This window comes from Alternaria incomplexa (genome assembly GCF_024043165.1).
Source record: "Alternaria incomplexa strain BMP 0042 chromosome Unknown scaffold_8, whole genome shotgun sequence".
NCBI classification, from domain to species: Eukaryota; Fungi; Ascomycota; class Dothideomycetes; order Pleosporales; family Pleosporaceae; genus Alternaria; species Alternaria incomplexa.
In genome coordinates this window covers 1627783-1647672 of record NW_026249857.1, presented here as the reverse complement: position 1 = coordinate 1647672, position 19890 = coordinate 1627783, and the positions used below count along the sequence as shown (strand labels likewise).

General features: G+C 54.6%; 5 protein-coding genes across 5 annotated transcripts; 1 reads left to right on the top strand and 4 right to left on the bottom strand.

Annotated features, from left to right (window-relative positions):
* Positions 1-2648: 2648 nt before the first annotated feature.
* On the top strand, positions 2649-4854 carry J4E90_006337 (uncharacterized protein; the record flags this gene model as incomplete). Its single annotated transcript, XM_051435884.1, has 3 exons — positions 2649-3203; positions 3496-3913; positions 3956-4854. The coding sequence occupies 3 exons, from the start codon at positions 2649-2651 to the stop codon at positions 4852-4854; spliced, it is 1872 nt and encodes a 623-aa protein (XP_051290742.1).
* A 1913-nt stretch (positions 4855-6767) lies between these two features.
* On the bottom strand, positions 6768-7671 carry J4E90_006336 (uncharacterized protein; the record flags this gene model as incomplete). The annotated part of the gene is made up of 2 exons (XM_051435883.1): positions 6768-7576; positions 7665-7671. 2 exons carry the CDS (start codon positions 7669-7671, stop codon positions 6768-6770), a joined length of 816 nt encoding a protein of 271 aa, XP_051290741.1.
* A 1815-nt stretch (positions 7672-9486) lies between these two features.
* Positions 9487-10595, bottom strand: J4E90_006335 (uncharacterized protein; the record flags this gene model as incomplete). Its single annotated transcript, XM_051435882.1, has 4 exons — positions 9487-9559; positions 9611-10169; positions 10239-10351; positions 10426-10595. The coding sequence occupies 4 exons, from the start codon at positions 10593-10595 to the stop codon at positions 9487-9489; spliced, it is 915 nt and encodes a 304-aa protein (XP_051290740.1).
* A 964-nt stretch (positions 10596-11559) lies between these two features.
* J4E90_006334 (uncharacterized protein) lies at positions 11560-12624 on the bottom strand (the record flags this gene model as incomplete). Its single annotated transcript, XM_051435881.1, has 1 exon — positions 11560-12624. The coding sequence occupies one exon, from the start codon at positions 12622-12624 to the stop codon at positions 11560-11562; it is 1065 nt and encodes a 354-aa protein (XP_051290739.1).
* Positions 12625-17188: 4564 nt separating this feature from the next.
* On the bottom strand, positions 17189-19090 carry J4E90_006333 (uncharacterized protein; the record flags this gene model as incomplete). Its single annotated transcript, XM_051435880.1, has 3 exons — positions 17189-17396; positions 17456-18658; positions 18726-19090. The coding sequence occupies 3 exons, from the start codon at positions 19088-19090 to the stop codon at positions 17189-17191; spliced, it is 1776 nt and encodes a 591-aa protein (XP_051290738.1).
* Positions 19091-19890: the final 800 nt, after the last annotated feature.

The following is a 19890-nucleotide window of genomic DNA, read 5'->3' as shown; positions in this document are numbered from 1 at the left end:
GCTGTTGCCTGGTTCTTGCACACGTGTAGTACTGGCGGGTCAGAACGATATTAATGAACCGCGGGAGTTTTGAGTTTCCCAATGTCTTTGAGCTACGGATATTGTCGGTGTTCGAGACGACTCGGGTTCACACAACTTGGAGTTGGTGTCGAGATGGTCATATGTGCGCGACCATGATCATGGAATGAACGAGCAACGCGCCGATTCCTACACCGTGGATATCGCTTGGCCGACGTCTGTGCTGCTGACTATCCCTACTCAAGATTCTGGGATACTCCAGGGTAAAGCCGAGTCGGTTCGCGACAGCAATATTTAGTGTGAACTCAATGGCGTGAACTTATTCAGGGTCTGCAGCTTTGGGTAAGAAGTGGTCACCGCATGACTCAGCCATTGTTGTGGGATCAGGCATAACAAGACAAAAAGTTATTCTGCGAGATTCAGTTGAACAAGGGAGAAATCCATCCCTTGCAAAGCCCGATGCATCTCGTATTGCAGCGATGATCAAGACACCTGTCGCTTCAGGCGGTCTGTAGGCGAGAGCGGGGCGGAAGGATGATGCGCAAAGCTCGCTCGGTTGGCGTTCAACTTTGTTCGAGAAGCGTTCGATGCTTTCGTGTGCGGGGGTATCCCTGACCTGGCTTTTCTGTGCACTGCGATAGACGAGATCTTACCATGTCTCAGCGGGCGCCCGCGAAAGACACTTTGCGAACGAACGACAATTAGCAGTGTTCCACAGGCTTCTCTGGCGCTGTGTTCTTGGTCGCACCGAGTGCAGACTTCCCTGCGCGCGCGCTGGTAGCGGCCCTAGGACCAGGGTCTTTGCTTGTGCAACACTGGACAAGGGATTCGCAATGCAGTATCGCCTGTCGCATCGCCTGTCGCATCGCAAAGTCCAACCAGCTTGTTTGGCGCGAAGGTTGTTCGGCGACAATGGTGAGGTGTCCAGTAGATATCTCGACACGTGTTGGCGGCCTCCTAGTGCTACCCAGACGGAAGGACAAGTCTTGCCGGTGATGCACCTCCTACAGGTTGGTCACACTCAGCTCTAGCAGGCAATGGCTTAACCCGATATGCGTTTATTTACCCGCAGATAACCCATGGAGGATTCCGCCAGATGTCTTCAGATACGGCGTTGTGGCTGGCAATGGAAGCCGCCCTTGCGATATGCCCATTGCGGGTAAATAGGCAGGGAGATTGAATTGGACAGGCGGAAGTTGATGTCAGCGCGCGCTTTAGATAGGACGAGGCGCGCCGCTGGCCACCCTGGAAGGGAAACCGGCCCGTAAGACGCAGTCTGGAGATCGAATGCTCGTGTGCTTGATCGTTGGACAGCGCACCATTGCACGATTGTCACATCGGGAGCTACATACGTCACCCGCAGTGGGAGCAAAGGGTCATGGCGAGGACGCTGCGGGGCCATTGCGCACTGAAATGGGCAGTGAAATAAGGGCAGGCTAAGAATACGCGGCATCAGAGATGTGCAAGCAGGCACAGAATGGTTCGTCGTGACGATGCAGGAGCAAGCCACCGATAGCTAAGCGAGCAGTGAGGGTGCAGAGGGTGCAAGAGGGAGGTGTTCTCGAAGAGATGCCGCTCGCGCCGGCTGGACCGGGACCCAGGTACTGCGCAATCAGCCTTAATCAAATTCTGCCAGTCCGTCGGATGAGGGTTGAGCAACGCAAACGGTGCAGTGTGGGTGGCATGGGCGGCTGCATGGTGTGTCTAAGCGGGTCAGAATGTCGCTGCACGCCGCACGAGGCTCGGCTCAGTAAGGTACTTGGGTAATGGGCAATAGAGAGGTGCAGCAGCGGACGGGACGACGCTGATTGCAGGAAGAACAGTGTGGCGGGCCCCAGTGCGCAGCGCAGAGCGGCACGTGATTGGCCCGATGCAGGCTAGTGGCCCTGGCACGCTGAAGTTCTTTTTGCGCTGGGGAGCGGTCTGCGCCTTTAGCCTTTTGCTGAAGAAATGCCCGATTGCTCTGGCTGCATCGGCCTGCCGCCCTCTCGTCGCTAGAAGTGCTCCTCTGCCCAAGCTCTCCTCGGCCAGCTCATCGTCGCGCGTCGCTAGCCCGTCGGACAGCAGTACCCTGTTCGCTACCTTCCGCTCAAGCGAGACTCGCTTGTAGGCAGCTTGTAAGTAAAGTCGGTTGATTCCTTCATGGCACTGCCACATGCGCCCTCATTACCTGCTAAAGGCGGCTAGCCAGCTGCAGCCCACCCTCCACTGAGTCCACTCGCTGCCTCCTAGACGGACGAGATGAGTGAGGGATATCGCGCGCGATGCATTTCTGGGAGCGGCAGCTGGCATGCCAGGTCTTCATCTCCCTCATCCTTCCCATCTACCGTCTATCATAGTTTAGCCCTCCTCACTTTCATTCCCTGGACTTTGTTAGTCGTTCACGTATTTGTTATCCCCAATCTATGTAGTGCACGCACAACTACGTGCAGCGCGGCGGCGTCGAACCGAGCGAGGCCAGGCCCCTGTTCCGCGGGTCATAACGCCTTCGCCAACTCAGCTAATCCCAGTTCCTTGCCAGGCTTGCCGTCCCTCTTCCCATCCGCCTCAAGCTTTCTAGCGCCGCCGTGCTCTTCAAGACATCCCCAAGAACTGAAGAGCGCCCCGGTGGCAGACTCCATTGCTAGCCCATGTCGCACGACTTTTCCACCCACATCTCCCAGGCGCCCTACTCGCCGGCCCCTTCGCACTTTTCCCACCAGAGCATGGCCGATCCTAACATGCAGTCGCGCCAGCAGCAGGCCGTCGCCTATCCCTCACCGCACTCGTACCCGTCGCCCTCGATGCAGCCCACGTATACCTACCCGCCGCCCCAAGGCCAGCAGAGCAACGATGGCTACCGCAGCTCTCCCCAGGGCTCCAACATGTCGCTGCCGCCCCTCAATCTGCCGCCAATACGTCTGCAGGACGGCCAGCAGCCCCAGGCGCAACCTCAGCAGCCGCCCCAGCCCATGGGCTCTCCGCTCCCACCGCCGCAGCACGGTATGCCGCAGTACTATCCGCACCCAGCGCATGCGCAGCAAGGCCCGCCCATGATGGGCAACATGGGCCCGCAATTCAATGCCATGCGATACCAGCTGCCGCCGCAGGGCGACCAGAGAGTGCTGTCTGGTGGTCGCCACAAGAAGGAGATCAAGCGTCGCACCAAGACTGGCTGTCTGACATGTCGCAAACGGAGAATAAAGGTGAGTGCATACGTCAATGGAACGCGGTGCAGACGCGACGCGATGTCAGAGGAGCTATTGCTTGTCGCTTGCTTAACCGAGCGAGGAACCCAAACTCCTCTAATCCAACCTCTCGCGTGTCAGAAGCGACCGGCTGTGCAGCAACACTGCTATTCAGTGGGCTGCAGCACTTTGCCTCGCAACATCGCCGTTGCGGGCTGCAAATACAGCTGCGCCGATTTCTGGCAAATTTTCTGCATCGCGCACCAACATCACTACTCACCTGCTCATGCGCTAACCACCACCCCGACAGTGCGACGAAGCCCACCCCATGTGCCGGAACTGCCAGAAGAGCAAACGAGAGTGCTTGGGTTACGACCCGATTTTCAAGCAGCAATCCGGTCCCGCCCAAATACAACCTGCTCCCAACTCCGCGCCCGCACCCCACGCGACAAGCGCACCGGCGCCCGCACCTTCCTCCTCCAATTACAGTCAAAGTCCGGTACCCCAAGGGTACGCGCCTGCCTCGTCCGCGGGGTACGCGACTGCCGCTCCTGCTACGAGTGGCGAACATCAGCAAGGCAACTTCCACGCCATAGACCCTGCACTGGCGCAAGCCGATCCCAATCTACAGCCACCCCAACACTACAACGGCGTGCACCCCATGGATCCCAACATGAGAGGGCCTCCAGGCGCCAGCTACCACCCGCCTCCGCCAGAGCCCATGAAAGGTTGGTATCCTGCTCCATATCGCCATCACAGTCCTAACGCAGATTCAGGCAAGCGGTTGAATATCCAAGACATTTTTGGCATCTGCAACCACAGCCCGCCCGAGGTTCCTCAGCGGACCTCGCCGGTACCCCGGGAAATCGACGACGAGTTCAGCCGCATCTTCATCAACGACTACTGCCAAGGGCTCGACCTCGTACTTGAGACCAACTGGTTCTCGACGAACAACAATGCTCTCAACAGAGTCTTCAGCGACCGCTCCCTACATGAAGAGGCCGCTTTCTTCACCGAGACCATCAAGTACAAGGCTACCGCCGACACCGATATGACCGGCGTCTTTAGTCAAGAGGCTCGCTTATTATGGCACTTGTTGAGTACGTGCAAGCAGAACCTTCCAAGCACCAACGGAGCACAGCCAGAAGGTGAAGACTTTGCGATGAGAGAAACCCGCGCGCGTCTCGACGTGCTGGAAGCTCTTATGACGAATCAAAATCTGGACTCGAATCCCACACGTCAATTGGCATACCCCCCTACGCTTGATGATGTCAAGAGGTCGCAAGTCGACTTCTGGCAACATCTCGGAGACTTTGTCCAATTCTCGGGCTCAGACACTGCCCCGCCCGGAGCAGCCGACGGCGCACTTTCAGTACTACGCGGCGTCCTGTGCATGCACGAGGTGCGCGATGCCATCTACTCGATTGCGATCGCTCGTCATTACGGTAGCCGCATTGGTGGCTTCCCCAACGCCCTACCACCTCAGGTCGACCAAAGTCCAGACAGCGACTTGAATAAGCTTTGTGTCGCCATGTCGTTCATCAGTCATGAGAGCCGTGCATCTACCCAGCAGGTTCTTGCGCGTATCTGCGACATGGCCATGTTCTCGTGGACCGCCTCGCGAATGCCTTCCAGTCACCAACAACAACAGGGTGGCTTCCCTCAATGACGACATGCGGGCATAGGAGCAACCTGAGTTTCAAATAAAGTTGCCGTAGCCTTCGGGCCACATTAGTAAGAATTGGAAAGTCCGCGTTCATCTTTTGCATCATCTCAGCGGTGGCGTTTCATCCCCCCTTTTGCCATTTGCTGGCATTTGCGTTCGTTCATGAATTATATTCCCAGGGGCCAGAACAAACCTTTCTCATCCCCCAAATGCACGTTTTCATGATTCTCCCTTCCTCGCAGTTGCATCTACCGCGTACGGAGCTGGTGGCACTTAAGCATGTATCTCTTTCCTTTGCGGCAGGCATTCACACAAGATATACCCTCGATCGTATCCTGTTCTTTCTCTTCAACTTTGGCAGACCTAGTATACAGAGGTCTGGCTTTAATCTATCTTCGTCCTCTGGACTTTCAACCTTTATGGAACATGTGAAGACGGTTGCATTGCGGTATTTGGAGCTATATTTCACACGTGAGGAGACTACAATGGCATCATCTCTCTCTCAAATATACGGAAATCGAGTGATTATTGTAGCCTTTTGGGTCTGATCGGATCTCTGCAGTTATTATGTCTAAGGAATAAGAACTGAGCACCCTAGAGCCTACGTTGACGTCAGGTCGCCTACTTTGCGTATTCTCGCCTTGATGTATGCTGCAGACCTCTTCGGAATTCTCCTTATATGGGGTGCGGTGGGCTGATCACGATCTCTCAGCTCTTTGGGTAACACTAGACCAGCGGTGAACCCACTCTCCTCCCATCCCCAATACGAACTCATCCGGACATGTAGCCTAGCCAAACAATACACACCTTCCCACCCTGTTGAAAGAAAAAAGCTCCTCCTCTCTTTCCCTAGTTCCCAGTTCCCAATTCACCCAAGCGCCCCCAAACCACTCAGCCCCAGCTAGCTCCATCCTCCTTCCTCCTTCCTCCTTCCTTTTCGCACAACGCAGATGACGCAACGCGACAACGTCTCCGTACGACATGGCACGAAGCGGAGAAAGTGCCGGTGGCGGAAATTAGCTTCCCACTTGTGATTGCCGATGGAGTAGGTGGAGCCGGACTGCATGGGTGCACGGCATAAGGGGGTAGAGGGAACGGAGATGAGGAGAGGGGGATGGCGTGGTATTTAGACTGGGTTTTACGGGGGTAATGGGTTAGGTTAAGGAAGAGAGATATTTGGATGGTTGGAGGATTAGTCGAGGAAGATGTGTTGTTCGAAAAATACTTACGAACATGCACCTAGCAGTCCTCCACTGTATTCTGTTTAAAGGACTACTGACCCAGCCTCTATTCTCCCCAAAATCCCTCATACCACCGAACCCAACACCAAGAAACAAGCGTCCATCAAAGCCCAACCACCCCCGTACCACCCCCCAGAAAAACAGCCCACCGCTTCGTGTCCTCCCCGTTCCTCCTCTCCCCGGAATATCTGACACAAACTACCCCCAAGCGAACCACTCGGAATGACCGCCGTTTTCGTATCACGGCGATACAAGAGCTTACACAAGCCCCCCTCTTTCCTTCGGAGAATATCCATCGTACCGGGTCATCCCAGCTGCGACATATGTAGTACACCTGTCGGTGTTCTCGCTATCTATCTAGCCCGATGAGGCGTTGTGTAAGGAGGGTACGGGTGGATGGATGGGTGATGGCGGGTAAGCCGACGGGTGGGTGGCAAGCTTTGCTGGGTTCAAGTTTGTGGATGTATGGGCTGGAGATGCTTGCACATATGCTTCTTGTCTCTGACTCTGCTGGGAATATCGATCCGTGAGAAGATGCAAAATGATGGGTGCCAAGTCTAGTCTCAGTCCGAAACCGGGACATGTGGCGCGGCGTGTTATAGGCATTCCTCACTCAGCTCCTCTTATCCGCAACTACACTTCACACGTCTACCTAACCCACACACAACTCCCAGCCTACCACTGTTCCCCATCCCCCAAAACCCTATGCAAAAGCACCCTCGCAAACTTGCCCTCCCCCGGACTCCTCGTACACCACCCAACCCGATTCCCCCTCCTGCTATCCCTCCACCCCCCCGCATCCCCCACAACCTCCTCGTCCAAACTGCTCTCCCCCTCCGTAACCGGTCTACCCCTCCGATCCACAATCGTACACCCCCTAGTCCACTGCCCACTCGTCTCAACCCTCACATCCTCCTCTTTGAACTTCCATAGCGGGTTGGAGGGGCATAAAGCGTACCAGATCGTCAGCGGGTCGTGGAGTTGGAGTCCGGATTTCGTGGGATCTTGTTGAGGGTTCAGGGATGAGTTTTTTGCGAAGGTGGAGGTCAGGAATAGGCTGGTCCATTCAGATAATGGAGAACCCTTGATGGGTTTTAGGGCGATGTAGTCTTCGTACATGGTTTTGGGCAGGACGTGTAGTTCTGTTGTGTCGAGCGGGAAGAGTTTGATGGTTAGGCGCTTGCTGAGCGTTTTTGGGTACGCCGGTAGCTGGGTTTTCTTCTGGGGGTTTGAGAGTGAGGGGGGCATGGTGAGGTGCGGGTTCGCGGATGTGAGGGCGAAGACGCGCGCGCTGGCTACGGAGTCGGCGTAGGTGTTGAATTCGGCGCCGGGGGTCATCTGGTTTCGGAGATTTAGTGAGTGGCGGAGGGGGGTGTTGGGTTGTTTGATTAGGTTGAAGGGGGGGACGGGGATGGAGAGGGTGTGTGGGTGGTATATTAGGTGGAGGGGTGGGGGTGGACGACGCTGTGGGTGGCTTTTCAGAGCTGTGGAGAGCTGGAGAGGATGCGACGAAAGGTGAGATTGTAAGCTGAAAAAGATCAGGACTTACGTTTCCAGGCGCATCGATTGCACCGCCCATGACGACTACCTCCTTAACCTTCAAAAACGTCTCGGGATCTTGCGCAGCGGCGATAGCGAGGTTTGTCAGCGGTCCAACTGCCACAATAGTAACTGTATCGGGCTCGTTCTCCCTCAGCAAGTCGAGCATGACTTCGTGTGCGGGCTTCAGCGATGGAGTGAAGAGCGAGTGTTTCTCCTTGACTTTTTGCAGCGCCTTGGTTTCTTCAGCCGACATGTTCTTCGGCTGAGGTGTGAAGAGTGACTTCCACGTCTCTTCTGGTGAGAGGTGTGGGTGCTGGATCAGGTCAGTTCCCAGCTCTCTATATCGTGTTGGAAGACAAAGAGCTTACACTGTGATGTATACCTCCCAACCCATCAATCCCATCTATGCTACGTCAGCTATTCGCTCTTCCCATCCAATTTATCTCAGGAGCCGCCGACTTACGGAAGAAGTCCGCGACCATCATATGTTCCGCCAATGGCTCCTCGGCACCAACAGCAACTATCGCTCATGTTAGCACACATTCTCTTTTTCCATCATCACCTGCGATCAAAGACTCACCAATAGGTTTCCTCGCACCCAACGTTTCAAACCCCTCAGGCCTGCCATTCTCCTTCCTCCACGCTCTCTCTTTCTCAATATAATGGAACAGCGTGACCACATTGCGTAGACAACTAGAAATTTGTCAGTCAATTCGTCACCCCTCTATCAACCTTGGATCTCATCCAGCGCATGAGTTCCACGCATGTGAAACAAATCGAAGAGGATGTTGTAAACATACTTCTTAACCTCGACATTCCCAAACGTCAAACTCAACATGAGAATATCCAACTCCTCGGTCTTAGCCGAGAAAGCCAGTAGCATAGCCAAGATATCATCGACGCCCTATTCATTGTTCTTATGTCAGCCCCATATCCCATCTTCTCAATCACTCTCAAATCATCGAGTTCGGTGTCGCCCCTTCCTATTCCCGCATCCCCCACCGCCTTCTCTACCCCGCACTTTCGCACATGGAAAGTAACTCACAGGGTCCGTATCGATGATAATCTTATTCGGTGCCATCTTATCTGTATATCTGTGGAAAAGCTAGGGATGTGGAAGAAGTGTTGTGTGTAGAATAGTTGTTTGTTGGTTTGCTGTTCTGTGAATGTACCAAGGTACGTATATGGATACATGTACGATTATCTAACTAGTGGCGCGCCTCGCGTCTAGATAACCCTACCAGCCTACACCAAACCGCGCATGGCAGGTGTGTGGCATGCCGCAGCCGCCAAACGCGGAGGTCACCGATACCGACACTGACTCCACTTTGAACTTATCCTTGTGGGTCCAGAACCCGTGTCATATCTACATCGAAAAGGCGGAAGTGAAATTGGGGGAATGTGCATTTGCCATATACGTAAAAAGAAGAAAGTACGCATCTTCCCCTTTAGAACGTGCGATTCATAAGCCCAAATCGCCATCATATCACTCGCAAGTAAAGAAACAAACGCCGGATTCGTTCCATAATTCTACACAACGTTTGCCCCCCATTTCCCAGATGCCCGGCACAAGGACAACATCCCAATGCAAGGGCTGACGGTTGGAAAACCTGGCGCTTTTTGAAAGCCCAACATCCATTCTTTGCCTGACACCCAATTGCTGTCTAGACTGTTCTGTTCTGGTTTCGTCTTGAAAATGGGATTGCCAAACCGCCATCATCTCTCGCTTTTCCCCACCACGTTCGTTTTTTCCCAATTGAATATCATATATGCGTTTATATATCGAATATAAGGCGACCATTTCGTTCAAAAAAGCCGAAACACGTGTCGTGATGCGTGAACATGTCCGAGTCTAGTAGACCTTCTTCTTCTCGTCGACGGAGAATTGGCCGGGGCCCATGTTGACCAGCAAGAGGAGACCGCCACTGGACAACTATTAGCATTGCGCTTGCCGATAGCGGAAATAGGGTACTTACACAATGGACAGAATTTGGAAGAAGTCGTACTTGGCAAAGTCCTTGTGGGGGTGGTGCGGGTGCAATTTCCACCAGTTGTTAACGTAGAGGTTGAAGACGCTGAGAATAAGCACGAGCATAACAGCCGAGAACTTTGCCTTGAAGCCCACAACTACCATGACACACGCCACGAGTCCCAAAAGACTAGCAATGATTCTCCAGAAGTCCCAGTCGCCGCGGAACACGAATCCCACAAAGAGGAAGATGAGCAGGACGCGTCCGGCGAGCTGGAAGTACATCTTCTTGTCCTTTTCGTCGAGCTGGGGTAGGCCGGCGGGCGCAAACTTCTTGCGCACCCACGAGTCGGAGAGCACCATGAGCAGACCGCCCATGACGGACAGGTTGCGCAGGAAGAAGTTGAGGTCGAAGACGAGGCCGTAGCCGATGCCCTGGAGCACCACGACCGTCATGAGGCCCGCTACGCTGTATTCGGAGTACTTTCGGAAAATGACGCCGAAGGAGCAGACGGTCATGAGGACGATGTTGACGATGAGGAACATGTGCGTGACGCCGTTCCAGACTACAAACAGAGAGAGACCGTGTTAGCCAATGTTCACGCGCTGCTGCGAGAGGAGGGGTAGAGACGTACTGTGGCGGTAGTCGTGCAGGTACGTGAGCTGGTCGGTCCATTGTGTGATAATGCGCAGGGCATCTTCGAGGAAGGTAACGACGATGAGGAAGCGGCCGATGCCAGGGAGGTATCTGGAGCGAATTAGCCGGTTTCCAGGCGGGCAGCGTCGTGGCACCGTTTCTGGTGCACCGAGAGCAGGACTCACGGCTTAATGGGGTCGAAGACAGTGTCCAGCAGGTCCTCGAGCTTGCTCGTCTGGGCGCGCAGTTGGTCGAGCGGGCTGGGGTCGTTCGTGCTGTTGTCGTTGCGCCCCGAGTTGCCAAAGGGACTCTGGTTGCCCAAATGGTAGCCAGCGGTGCCGCGTATCTGCGCCATGGCTGGTGGTGTAGTAGAGAAGAAGAGAGGGTGGGCGGCGGCAGGTGTAGAGGTGATTGGGTTGCGCTGCTCCGAACAGGTGTCCTTCACGCGATTGACCTTCGGAACGTCAGATTATGTCAGCGGCCTAACCCTTTGCGCCTTACTTTGATGTGTTGAGTCTCACTACTTTCTTCTGTTGCAGGCTAGTAAATTGCAGGGTGGGATTGCTAGCTGGCAGTTGCGCGTGATGGTGAATATATTGAATTGCGTCGTGTGGGCTGTTCCCAGGGTTGCTGCGGCGCTGGTTCCTCGGTTCGCGCAACCTACTAGAGTACTACTAAGAGGCCAGATTTCTGCTACTCGACTCTGACTATGGCGTCAGGAGTAGCAGTCGGTACGAAATACCTCCGGACCAATCTTGACTAGCTGATTCACGACTTGGCACGGGCACTTTCAACACGGTGGAGCACGGTTGTATTTATAGCTTTCACCAACGCACGGCTGTACTGCAGACACATGTGTGGGAGGTTTTGTATGAGGAGCTGCAATTCAACAACTACTTTTTCTACCTGCGCGCCTCAACAGTCATTATTCCAGCGTCGGGTACTGATTGATGTTTAAATGTGGTATTGAAGTACAGGATGCGAATGCAAGAAGCCTTTGCAATAAGATCAGATGCAACCCCATACGCCGATGCTTTCATGGCCTGGACAGCAAAGCAGTGGAAGGAACCCATCCGATGATCCAGCCATACCCATGCTTACAAGGACAATTCCACCGTCGTATGAGCTATGCTCGTCCGTCATGCCAAATATGATGCTATCGTGATGAAAGTTGGAGGTGGTCAGATCAACGCCTGAAGATCTCACGTGCGCCAACAGTCCTCAATAGGATAGAAATCGAAAGGTGTATCGTCGTCCAGGGTACGTGAATGTACCCGAGGTCCTGAGACCAGCTGCTGGCTGAGTCATGTTTACCCACTTCACATGACAGCCCAGTCATCGGCATCGTCGCCAGTCTTGGGGTTGAACTCCTCGGCAAGGATCTGGTAGCGCGAGCTGGGGTTCTTGTTCTCCTTAATGACTTCGGTTGGCCGAACTGGCTTGGCGGACTGTTGGGGCTTCGTGGTGACTTCGCTGAGCTCTTCAGCAAGCTCCTCGTTGACGGTCTTGCGCTTGGGCTTTCCGCCCTTAGGAACGGTGGTCCAGGCAGAGTCCTCCATAGCAAGCCTCATCTGCTCTTCCTCTGAGGGTAGGGTACTGACAGGGGCAGCGGTCTTGGCAGCGCCGTTGGTAGGGGCGGCAGTCTTGGTAGCGGTTTGGACAGGAGCCTCGAAGGTGTCGAGAAGCTGACCAGACGAAGCGGCCTTGGGAGGCTGGACGGCACCGCGAGAAGGCACCTCGGTCCAGGGGTTGGAGGCGGGGGGCTTGCTCTGTCCGAGACCGTTCTTGGCCGGCTCACCGCGCGCCTCACGAGCGACACGACGCTGCTTCTCCTCGAGAGCCTTGCGCGCCTTCTCCTCTTCCTCGCGCGCGGCCTTGGCCTCCTCGACCTTCTTCCTGTTCTGGCGCTGCTTCTTGGACTCGGTCGCGACCTCGGCCTTTTGTGTCTGAGCCTTGACCGACTTGGCTGGCTTCTCGGAGGGCTTGATGCTCATGACAGCGGGCGAGGCGGCGCGCTCACCGAGCATGTCGGAGACGTCCTTGCCGCTCGGGGCCTTGTTGGTGTAGGCGGCGGGGGGCTCGACGGCGCTGTCGTCGGCAGCCTGCTTGGGGGCGGCTTGCGAGATGGTCGCGGCGGCCTTGTTGCCGGCATCCTGGACGGCCGTCTTGACCGACTTGCGAGGGGCCTTGGGCTTTGCAGCCTTCTGTGCCTTGGGCTTCTTCTCTGGCGTGTCCCAGCTGACTGCCTCCTTGAGCGAGCTGGTCGTCGACTTGCCCGTGGTCGAGCGTCCTCGGGTATCCGCCGTGTTGCCCTGGTGCATGTAGTACCAGTAGGCGGCGCCTCCAATGGCCAGGAACACAACCCAGCTCATCCACGGCTCCATGATGCAAGACGTGTGGTATGCAACGCTTCGAGGGTGCGGTGGTGACTACTGCAAGACGTCCAATGTCAACACGGTACGATGGGGCAATGGGTTGGGGTGGAAGTGGCAGGCAGGTGAGGGAGCAGAGGGCCAGGGCAGTAGGATGACGGAGTATAGGGAGAGGGAAAAGGGGCTTACAGGTAATTGATTTTGTCTTAGCCCGGGCGTCGTAACGTGTGAAATTGACGCGTCGCACCGGCTGCTCTGCTCAACGGTTTCGATGGCGTTGCGAGAAGAGGCCAGGTAGGTCTTGATCCGCTTCGGGAGCTACTGAACCGTCGAGTGCAACCGCCGAATCGCCCACTTGACACGGGCGGCGCAGTTTGAAGGGTTGTGTTGATTCACGTGCTACACATTCACATCGACTCGGCGTCGAGGCTAACAATGTAGGGCGGGAGACGGGGAATTGCTGGAGATGGCAGAGTGAAGGCGCTCCATGTGGTAGTGAGCTTAGGAGTGCTCCCCCGTTCGGGATGCCACTAAGCAGGGGTCGACGGAGGCGCTGCAGCGGGTGAGTGCGTCACAGCAAGGCGATGATGATATTTCTGATATACGCCGAGTGACTTCTATTAATCTTCTTCTTGTTCTTCTATGCCGCATCTCACACGCCTGTCTTGCCATCGCATCTCAATAGCTTCCTGCGCGCCCACGAACAACTCGTAAAGGACACGAAGCATCAAGCACCTCGCGCGCGGAGGGCTAACTCCGAGTCCCGACACCCCCGACGGCGGCCTCTAACGTTTTAGGCGGCTGAACACCAAGCCATTCACAAGCCACTCACACGCTATTCACCATCTGCCGCTGCGTCATTGGCATCTCGCTGATATTGCACCCTCGCACACAGCTCCATCCACACTCTGTGCCACGCCCTTACTTCATCTAGTACTTGTGCTGGCCTGCTGCGCTAAACTTGTGGCTGCATCCACGAGTGACATGTGAAAGGCTTGGTATCGCCTTGCAGTACTCGACTACAGTCGGGAATAACAGAGAGGAATGACAGAGACCAACAGATATGACTCGAACGTTGACATTATTATAGCTTCATCGTGTATATCCAACATTATCCTACAAAGCCGTTGAGGCCTTCATTCCTCATAACTCGTTATTCATGAGGCTCCAAGAATGCCAACCACATCTCAGAAGACTTGGCTCAACCGAACCGTATCCCCGGCTCCAAAGAAGAAGAAGGAGAGAAATCCTATGATGGCCAACCTGCATCCATAGAGCATCTGGCTCTCCGTGCCTCAACCACGCCTCTTCGCAGCAGCCCCCTCCCCACCATCCTCACACTTCCTTTTCCTCCCTCCAAGACACGTCTCGCTAATCAAACTAGAACTGCGACTCATCGGAGGCGTCGCAGGCTTCATCGGAAACATAAGTCCGTTCGGCGACGGTATCCTTGGTACTTGACCTCCCACCGCCGCCGCAGCTTGTTGCTGTTGCTGCATCCGTTGCTGAGCCAGCAACGCCGCCTGATTCCTCTGCGCCATCTGCATCTGCCTCGCGATATCGCCCAGTCCCGGTCCCACGATATTCCTATCACCGATGATGGTCGCGCCGCAGTTCACCGTGATGTTGATGTTGGAATAGCGCTTCACGCCTCTGACCTGCGTCGTAGACGTACACTCCCCCCGTGCCGTCGTCGGACTCTCTGGTGTAATCGGCCTGCCAGCCGCATCCTCCTCCTCCCCCGTCTTACCCATCTCAATAGTCTCACCACTAAGTACAGTAGCAATGAGATTCGCTATCCTCACGCTGTCCATCTGTGCAATGGAGATGATGTTCCCGTGGCCCCGGATCTGTGTTGCGGCGTTGATTGTGATTTCGGGTGTGTCGTCTGCCGTTTCTTGAGCGTCGCAGTCTTCTTCTTGGGGGTCGTACGGGTTTGTCATGTTGGGGATGGGGAGGGTGGGGTCTACGACGGTGTGGTAGGCGGGGGGTGCTGGATTGTCGTCTTGGTATGATTGGTATGATGAGGAGTGTGTAGGCAGTGTGTTGAAGGGTGTGGATGATGGGGTGGTGTGGAGGGTGGTGGCTTTTGCGTTGGATACTGCTGCGTTGTTGGTGCGGAATGGGTCCATGGCATATATCAATGGATGTTTCTTTTGGCCAAGGAATCACTTCTCGTGTCTTGGGGAAGACCGTCTGTGGGTATCGTGATCGTGGGGTTGTGGCGTGATGTTGGTGTGACGGGTTAGGCGGCGGTCATGCGAGTTCGGTAACCGTACTGGCAAATGTCGATGGTTAAACGCTTTGCCGGTAGATGTTGCGCGACCACGAAGATCGATAGGAAGATGCAATAAACCGGTATATGATCGTGATATGACGATATAGTAATGCCGTTGATGCCGTTTGCCAGTTGGTATTGGTATCCTCTCGTTGTTCGCACAATAACTATATCCAAAGTCAGCAAAACCCATCCGTCACCAAATGCTCCAAGAACAACTCACCTTAAACCTCAAATACACGCACATTCACAAACCTCATTCCCCGAAGCATGCCACCACTTAACTATATATACCCACCCACCCGCTGCAGTGGACGCCCCAATCCTCCCGCGTCCGCCCGCGCATCCGCCTTATTCACACTTGCGCAGCCTGCACCCCCACACCTGAAACACCCAACACAATACCTAGCACAATAGCAAGAGTCACCCACATAGCCAGTTGCATGCACAAACACGCGCCACATACCTAGCTACCCACCGCATAATAGCTAGCAGCAGTCTAGTCTAGACCCATTACCGGCAATCAAGTTTGCGTACCGGGCCTTTGCGGGATGGATCCATTGTTGCTATTGTGCTTCAATAACGGTGGGCTAGTCTAGTTTCGGACGTGCGAAGGAACGACTGGTTGATGTTTATGACGGTATGATAGGCCGCGGATTTGAAGGATGGATGGAGGATTTTTTTTTGGTCTGGGGTTAGCGAATGTGTGCGAGGGAACGTACAAGGTGTGTGGATGGGGATGAAATGTCGAAAGCCCAAGGTGGCTAAGCGCGCGTGTACAGCCTTGCCGTAGCTGGAATGAGGATAGGGATGGGATCGTGATCTACCAACTACTATGTCACTACTTCGAGGATAGTGACTTGATTGGTTGCCAGGTACCTTCCTGTGTAACACAAGAATCCATCTGTCACGTTCCTTCTCTGCAACTTCCCTGGCCATCGTCACGTTCTCACATGCACCATTTGTGCAACTGTCGTACGAAACCGGGTAAAATCTATGCTGGTCGTTTCTTCCTTCATCAAGTACCAAGGTAGCCATCTGCGCGTTGGTTGGGTGGTGCAGGGTCCTGCACCATTTCGCTTGCTATTGTGTTTCTATTGAACACGCCATGGAGTACGTAGGTACATTCACGCACGTGAGGTGCGGAGCTAGGGTACGAGAAGCGTTGATGTACGTGTAATGAGACATGTGTGTTGGCTCATGCGTTGGATGTCTAGGAGTCATGATGATCGATGATGCAGATGGGTGGATGACTAAGTACGTGGACGGTGGTTGACGCTTTGGGTGCACAATAGGAAGATGGGATGGGACAATAGAATGGGGTTTGGAATGGTGCCACACATGAACAAGTTCCTTTGCGGTTTCGTGATACGAATGTGAGGCCAAAGTTCTTTCCTAATACAACTGACAACTTTTGCATCTTGAACTAAAAACAGAGTCTTGCAAACCTGATGTCCAAAGTCGTATTCGTACAAAAGCTTAACATTATGGCTTGCGAACTCCTCCGAAAAAAAGCCCCTTCGCTGCATTCCTCTCAATACGAAGCCACGATGCTTTGACACGCCACCCACGCGCACTCCCACCGCCATCAGCGCCACGCAAACGTGCCCAAATCCGGCGCTCTTCTGCGCAAAGTCTCAATACCAGCCTCCACATCGACAAGAAGAGTCATGATAGGCTGAATGCGATACGAAAAGGACGCGTGGCCAAGGCAACACACAATAAGGCGACAAGAGAACGAAGGAAGGAACAATAGGAATGCATATGCACTGCCAGCTAGTAAGTATACACTATCTGTCCTCTGTCGATCGTACGATTCCTTGTGTGTACAGGCAGGGGATATGGAGGCACTGGAAAAGGGAAAAGCCGGGCTGTGCCGCATCTTCGATGGCTGAGCCAGTGCCAGTTTGTTGGAGAGTCCGCTGCCGTACCCGTACCCGTGTCTGCAAGGCAGACATGTGCCGGTGCGTGCAAACCCAGTCCATGGCACTGGTCCTTCAAAAATGGCAAAAGTCCTCCAAATGGCCTAGACGAACGGAAGTCGAACCCAGCCAATTAGGCAACACTATGCTGCTAGCCTCAAGGGCAAGAAAGTTACGTTGTTTTACAAGCCTGCTGTCGTGATGAACACGATGTCGAGCCCAAGACGCCACGCTCCATGAAATGCGATAGAACATCAAACACCCACCGGCAGTGTCCAGGAACGAAAAACGAATGCCGTTCGGATGGATAACTGCGATCCAGGCTGAACCCCTAACACCGATGAAGTAAACCCCTTCACAGACAACTGCAAGCTCATCACCGCTGTGGTCGGTACTGTTGGACTTCATGTTGTGGCCGTTCGTGATAGAAGAGGTTTTCTGACCAAGGCGGCAACTTCTTGTCTCGTTCGTAGAGGTAGCCGCAGTTGTTGCAGAGAGTGCGTGGGCCTTTTGGACCGTCGCGAACAGCCCAGACGGCAGTTCCCCAGACCCAGCAGTGTGCGCATCTCCATGTTTGTCGCTCCCTGTGGTTGTTGTTGTTAGTTCCAATATCACAATGCACAATGCCAGTATTGTCACATACCCTTCTTGGAGCCCTCCACCCTGCCCGCCATAGCCGGATCCTCCTTCGGCGCTTGGCGTGCCTCTTCCAACCGGGCTCAAACTCCTGAATCGTCTCTTCTTTTTGCTGCGCTCGCCGCGGCCCATGTTCTCTTGTCCTTCGATGTTGTTGAAGAATTCGTTGGCGGGTTGGCCCGTCATGTTTGCGGTCGAGGAGAAGCGCGCCGTCTCTCTGCGTAGTCGTCGAATCTGCCTTTCACGGTCCCCCTCGCGCTTCTCGATTTCTTCAGGTGATAGGATTTCCACCTTCGGTTCCCATTCGTCACAGAGATGCTCTTGGTCGTATCTCCAACCTGCACCGATGGTAGGCTCTACTGCATCGTTATCGATCTCGCCGTCGCCCACTAATCCGCCATTCTCGCAGGCTTCCTTCTTAAGTCGCAGGACTGCTTCGTAGATGCTATGTGTCATGGCGTTCACCCATTCTCCCGATAGCCCTAGATCCGCGCACGTCGTCTTAGCAAACATCTCCGCGAAACCTGGTGGATGTAATAGTGACCACTCGAATTTATCGGTGTACAATCGGTTCATGAGGTTGATGTTGAGCGTGACGATGCATCGGTATGTGTCATCTGGGTTGTGAAGCTCCTCAGACGGCATTGCGGTCGCAGTTGCGCTGATGCCATTTGGAATGCCCGCTGGCGTCTGTGCGCCGTTCGTATGCGATACGCCGTTGGTCATAGGGGTCGACGCGCCGTTCGTGGCGGGTACTTGTGGTGTTGAGGTGCCATCGCGGGACGACGCAGGCAGTGCGGTCTTGCCGTTTGTTCCTTGGACAGCGGGCGAGTTTGCAGAGTGGAATAGAGGGTGTAGCGCAACACCGGCATATTCCTCCAACTGCTGCCGAATCTGATTTGCGACTTGGGAGATTATGAGGGGCTTTCGGTCGTTTGGTAAATCTAATTCATCGACGAACTGCTTCGCGAATTGATCGGGTGTCGTTAAGGCCTCGTGCAAGTTCCAAAGGAACGAGTCCTTGAGTCTGTATGCGGGAGTGACATCGGGTTGTTTGTACGCGGGCAGGTTCTCGTTGATGCCGAACTCTCGCGCGTTGGAGGGCGTTGGGAGGGGCGCCTCAGGCCGGAAAGCCTGAATGTCCATGTCTATTCGAATCGGAATCAACGTGACAGGCAAGACTGACTGCGTCTGGACTTGCTTCTCCGTGCTGCACTATGTTAGCCTTCTATTGCGAGATGTGTCCCATGGCTCAATCCTGCCACCATGCCACATACAGTGTACGCTTCGGCCTGCCCATCCAGTCTCGCCAGATTCCCTGTATATCCACTGGCGCAGTGAGCTCCTCGCCCAGCGCTGCTATTTGCGCCGTGTGGTCTGCGCTGTTCGGGTCGATTTTCTGTACGCTTCGCAGGCCTGTCGCACGTCGCGGCCGATCGCTATCCTCGAAATCGTCATCATCGTAGGCATCCTCCGCGTAGCTGAGAACGGCAGTCCCGCGTTTTGTCACGCGCGGCGCAGGGAGGGTATTCGAGGGCGGAACAATGGGCGATATCAGCGAGTTTCCGTGGCTTCGCAGTCGCGGCGCATAACTCGACATGAAGGCCTGGGGCGGCGCCGTCTTTCCCGTACTCGTAAACATGGCTGTTGACACGGTCGATGGTCGTGTAGGAGATGTGAGGAAGCTCAGCAGAGCTCGCGAACACTAAACGCGTCGCGATGTCGACGGGGCCTCCGAATGCGGCGAATGGGTCACGGGGTCCGTCGGAAGGCTGGTCGATTCGCGATTACCCCTGCACTGCGACCGATAGGGAAGTCGGTTTGAATTGCGACTGCTTTTGCGCGTCCCTGGCTGGTGACGGATGCTTTCGCGGTTGCGGTCCTGCTAACGTTGCCAAGATCCGCTAGTCCGCAAGCGTCCCAAGGTTCTCAGCCAGGGCTCCACGGGCTCTTTCCAATGTCTGCCCTTCACTTCACCTCACCTGCCCAGGTGCTCACTTCACGATGCATGGAAATACCCTTGATGTGCCAGCATACACGATTGATGTACCAATCACTGCGCATTATGAACGTTTTGTTGCGGCACAGCGCCCTACAGCCCATGAACACTCTCAATTCATCCACATTCATCAGATCACCATTCCCACGTGCCCGAAGTCTTTCAGTCACACGAGCTCTCTACACGCTGCCTGGGAGTGGAGTACCTAGGTATGGATAGCAAGAGTTGGAAAATCTGAAACGCATTATGCCTTCCTTCCACCTGGGTAACTAGTGGCGCTTAACGGTCTCCACCAGGATAATTCTTGCCGCTGTGCATCCCAGCTATATTTCAACGGATCTAGGGTCTATCATGACTGGACACCCAATCAAATACACTTAATGAAACAAGAAAGGTAGGAAGTACATGTCTTCGGTGGGCCTTTCGCGAGTTCTTGTACCTGT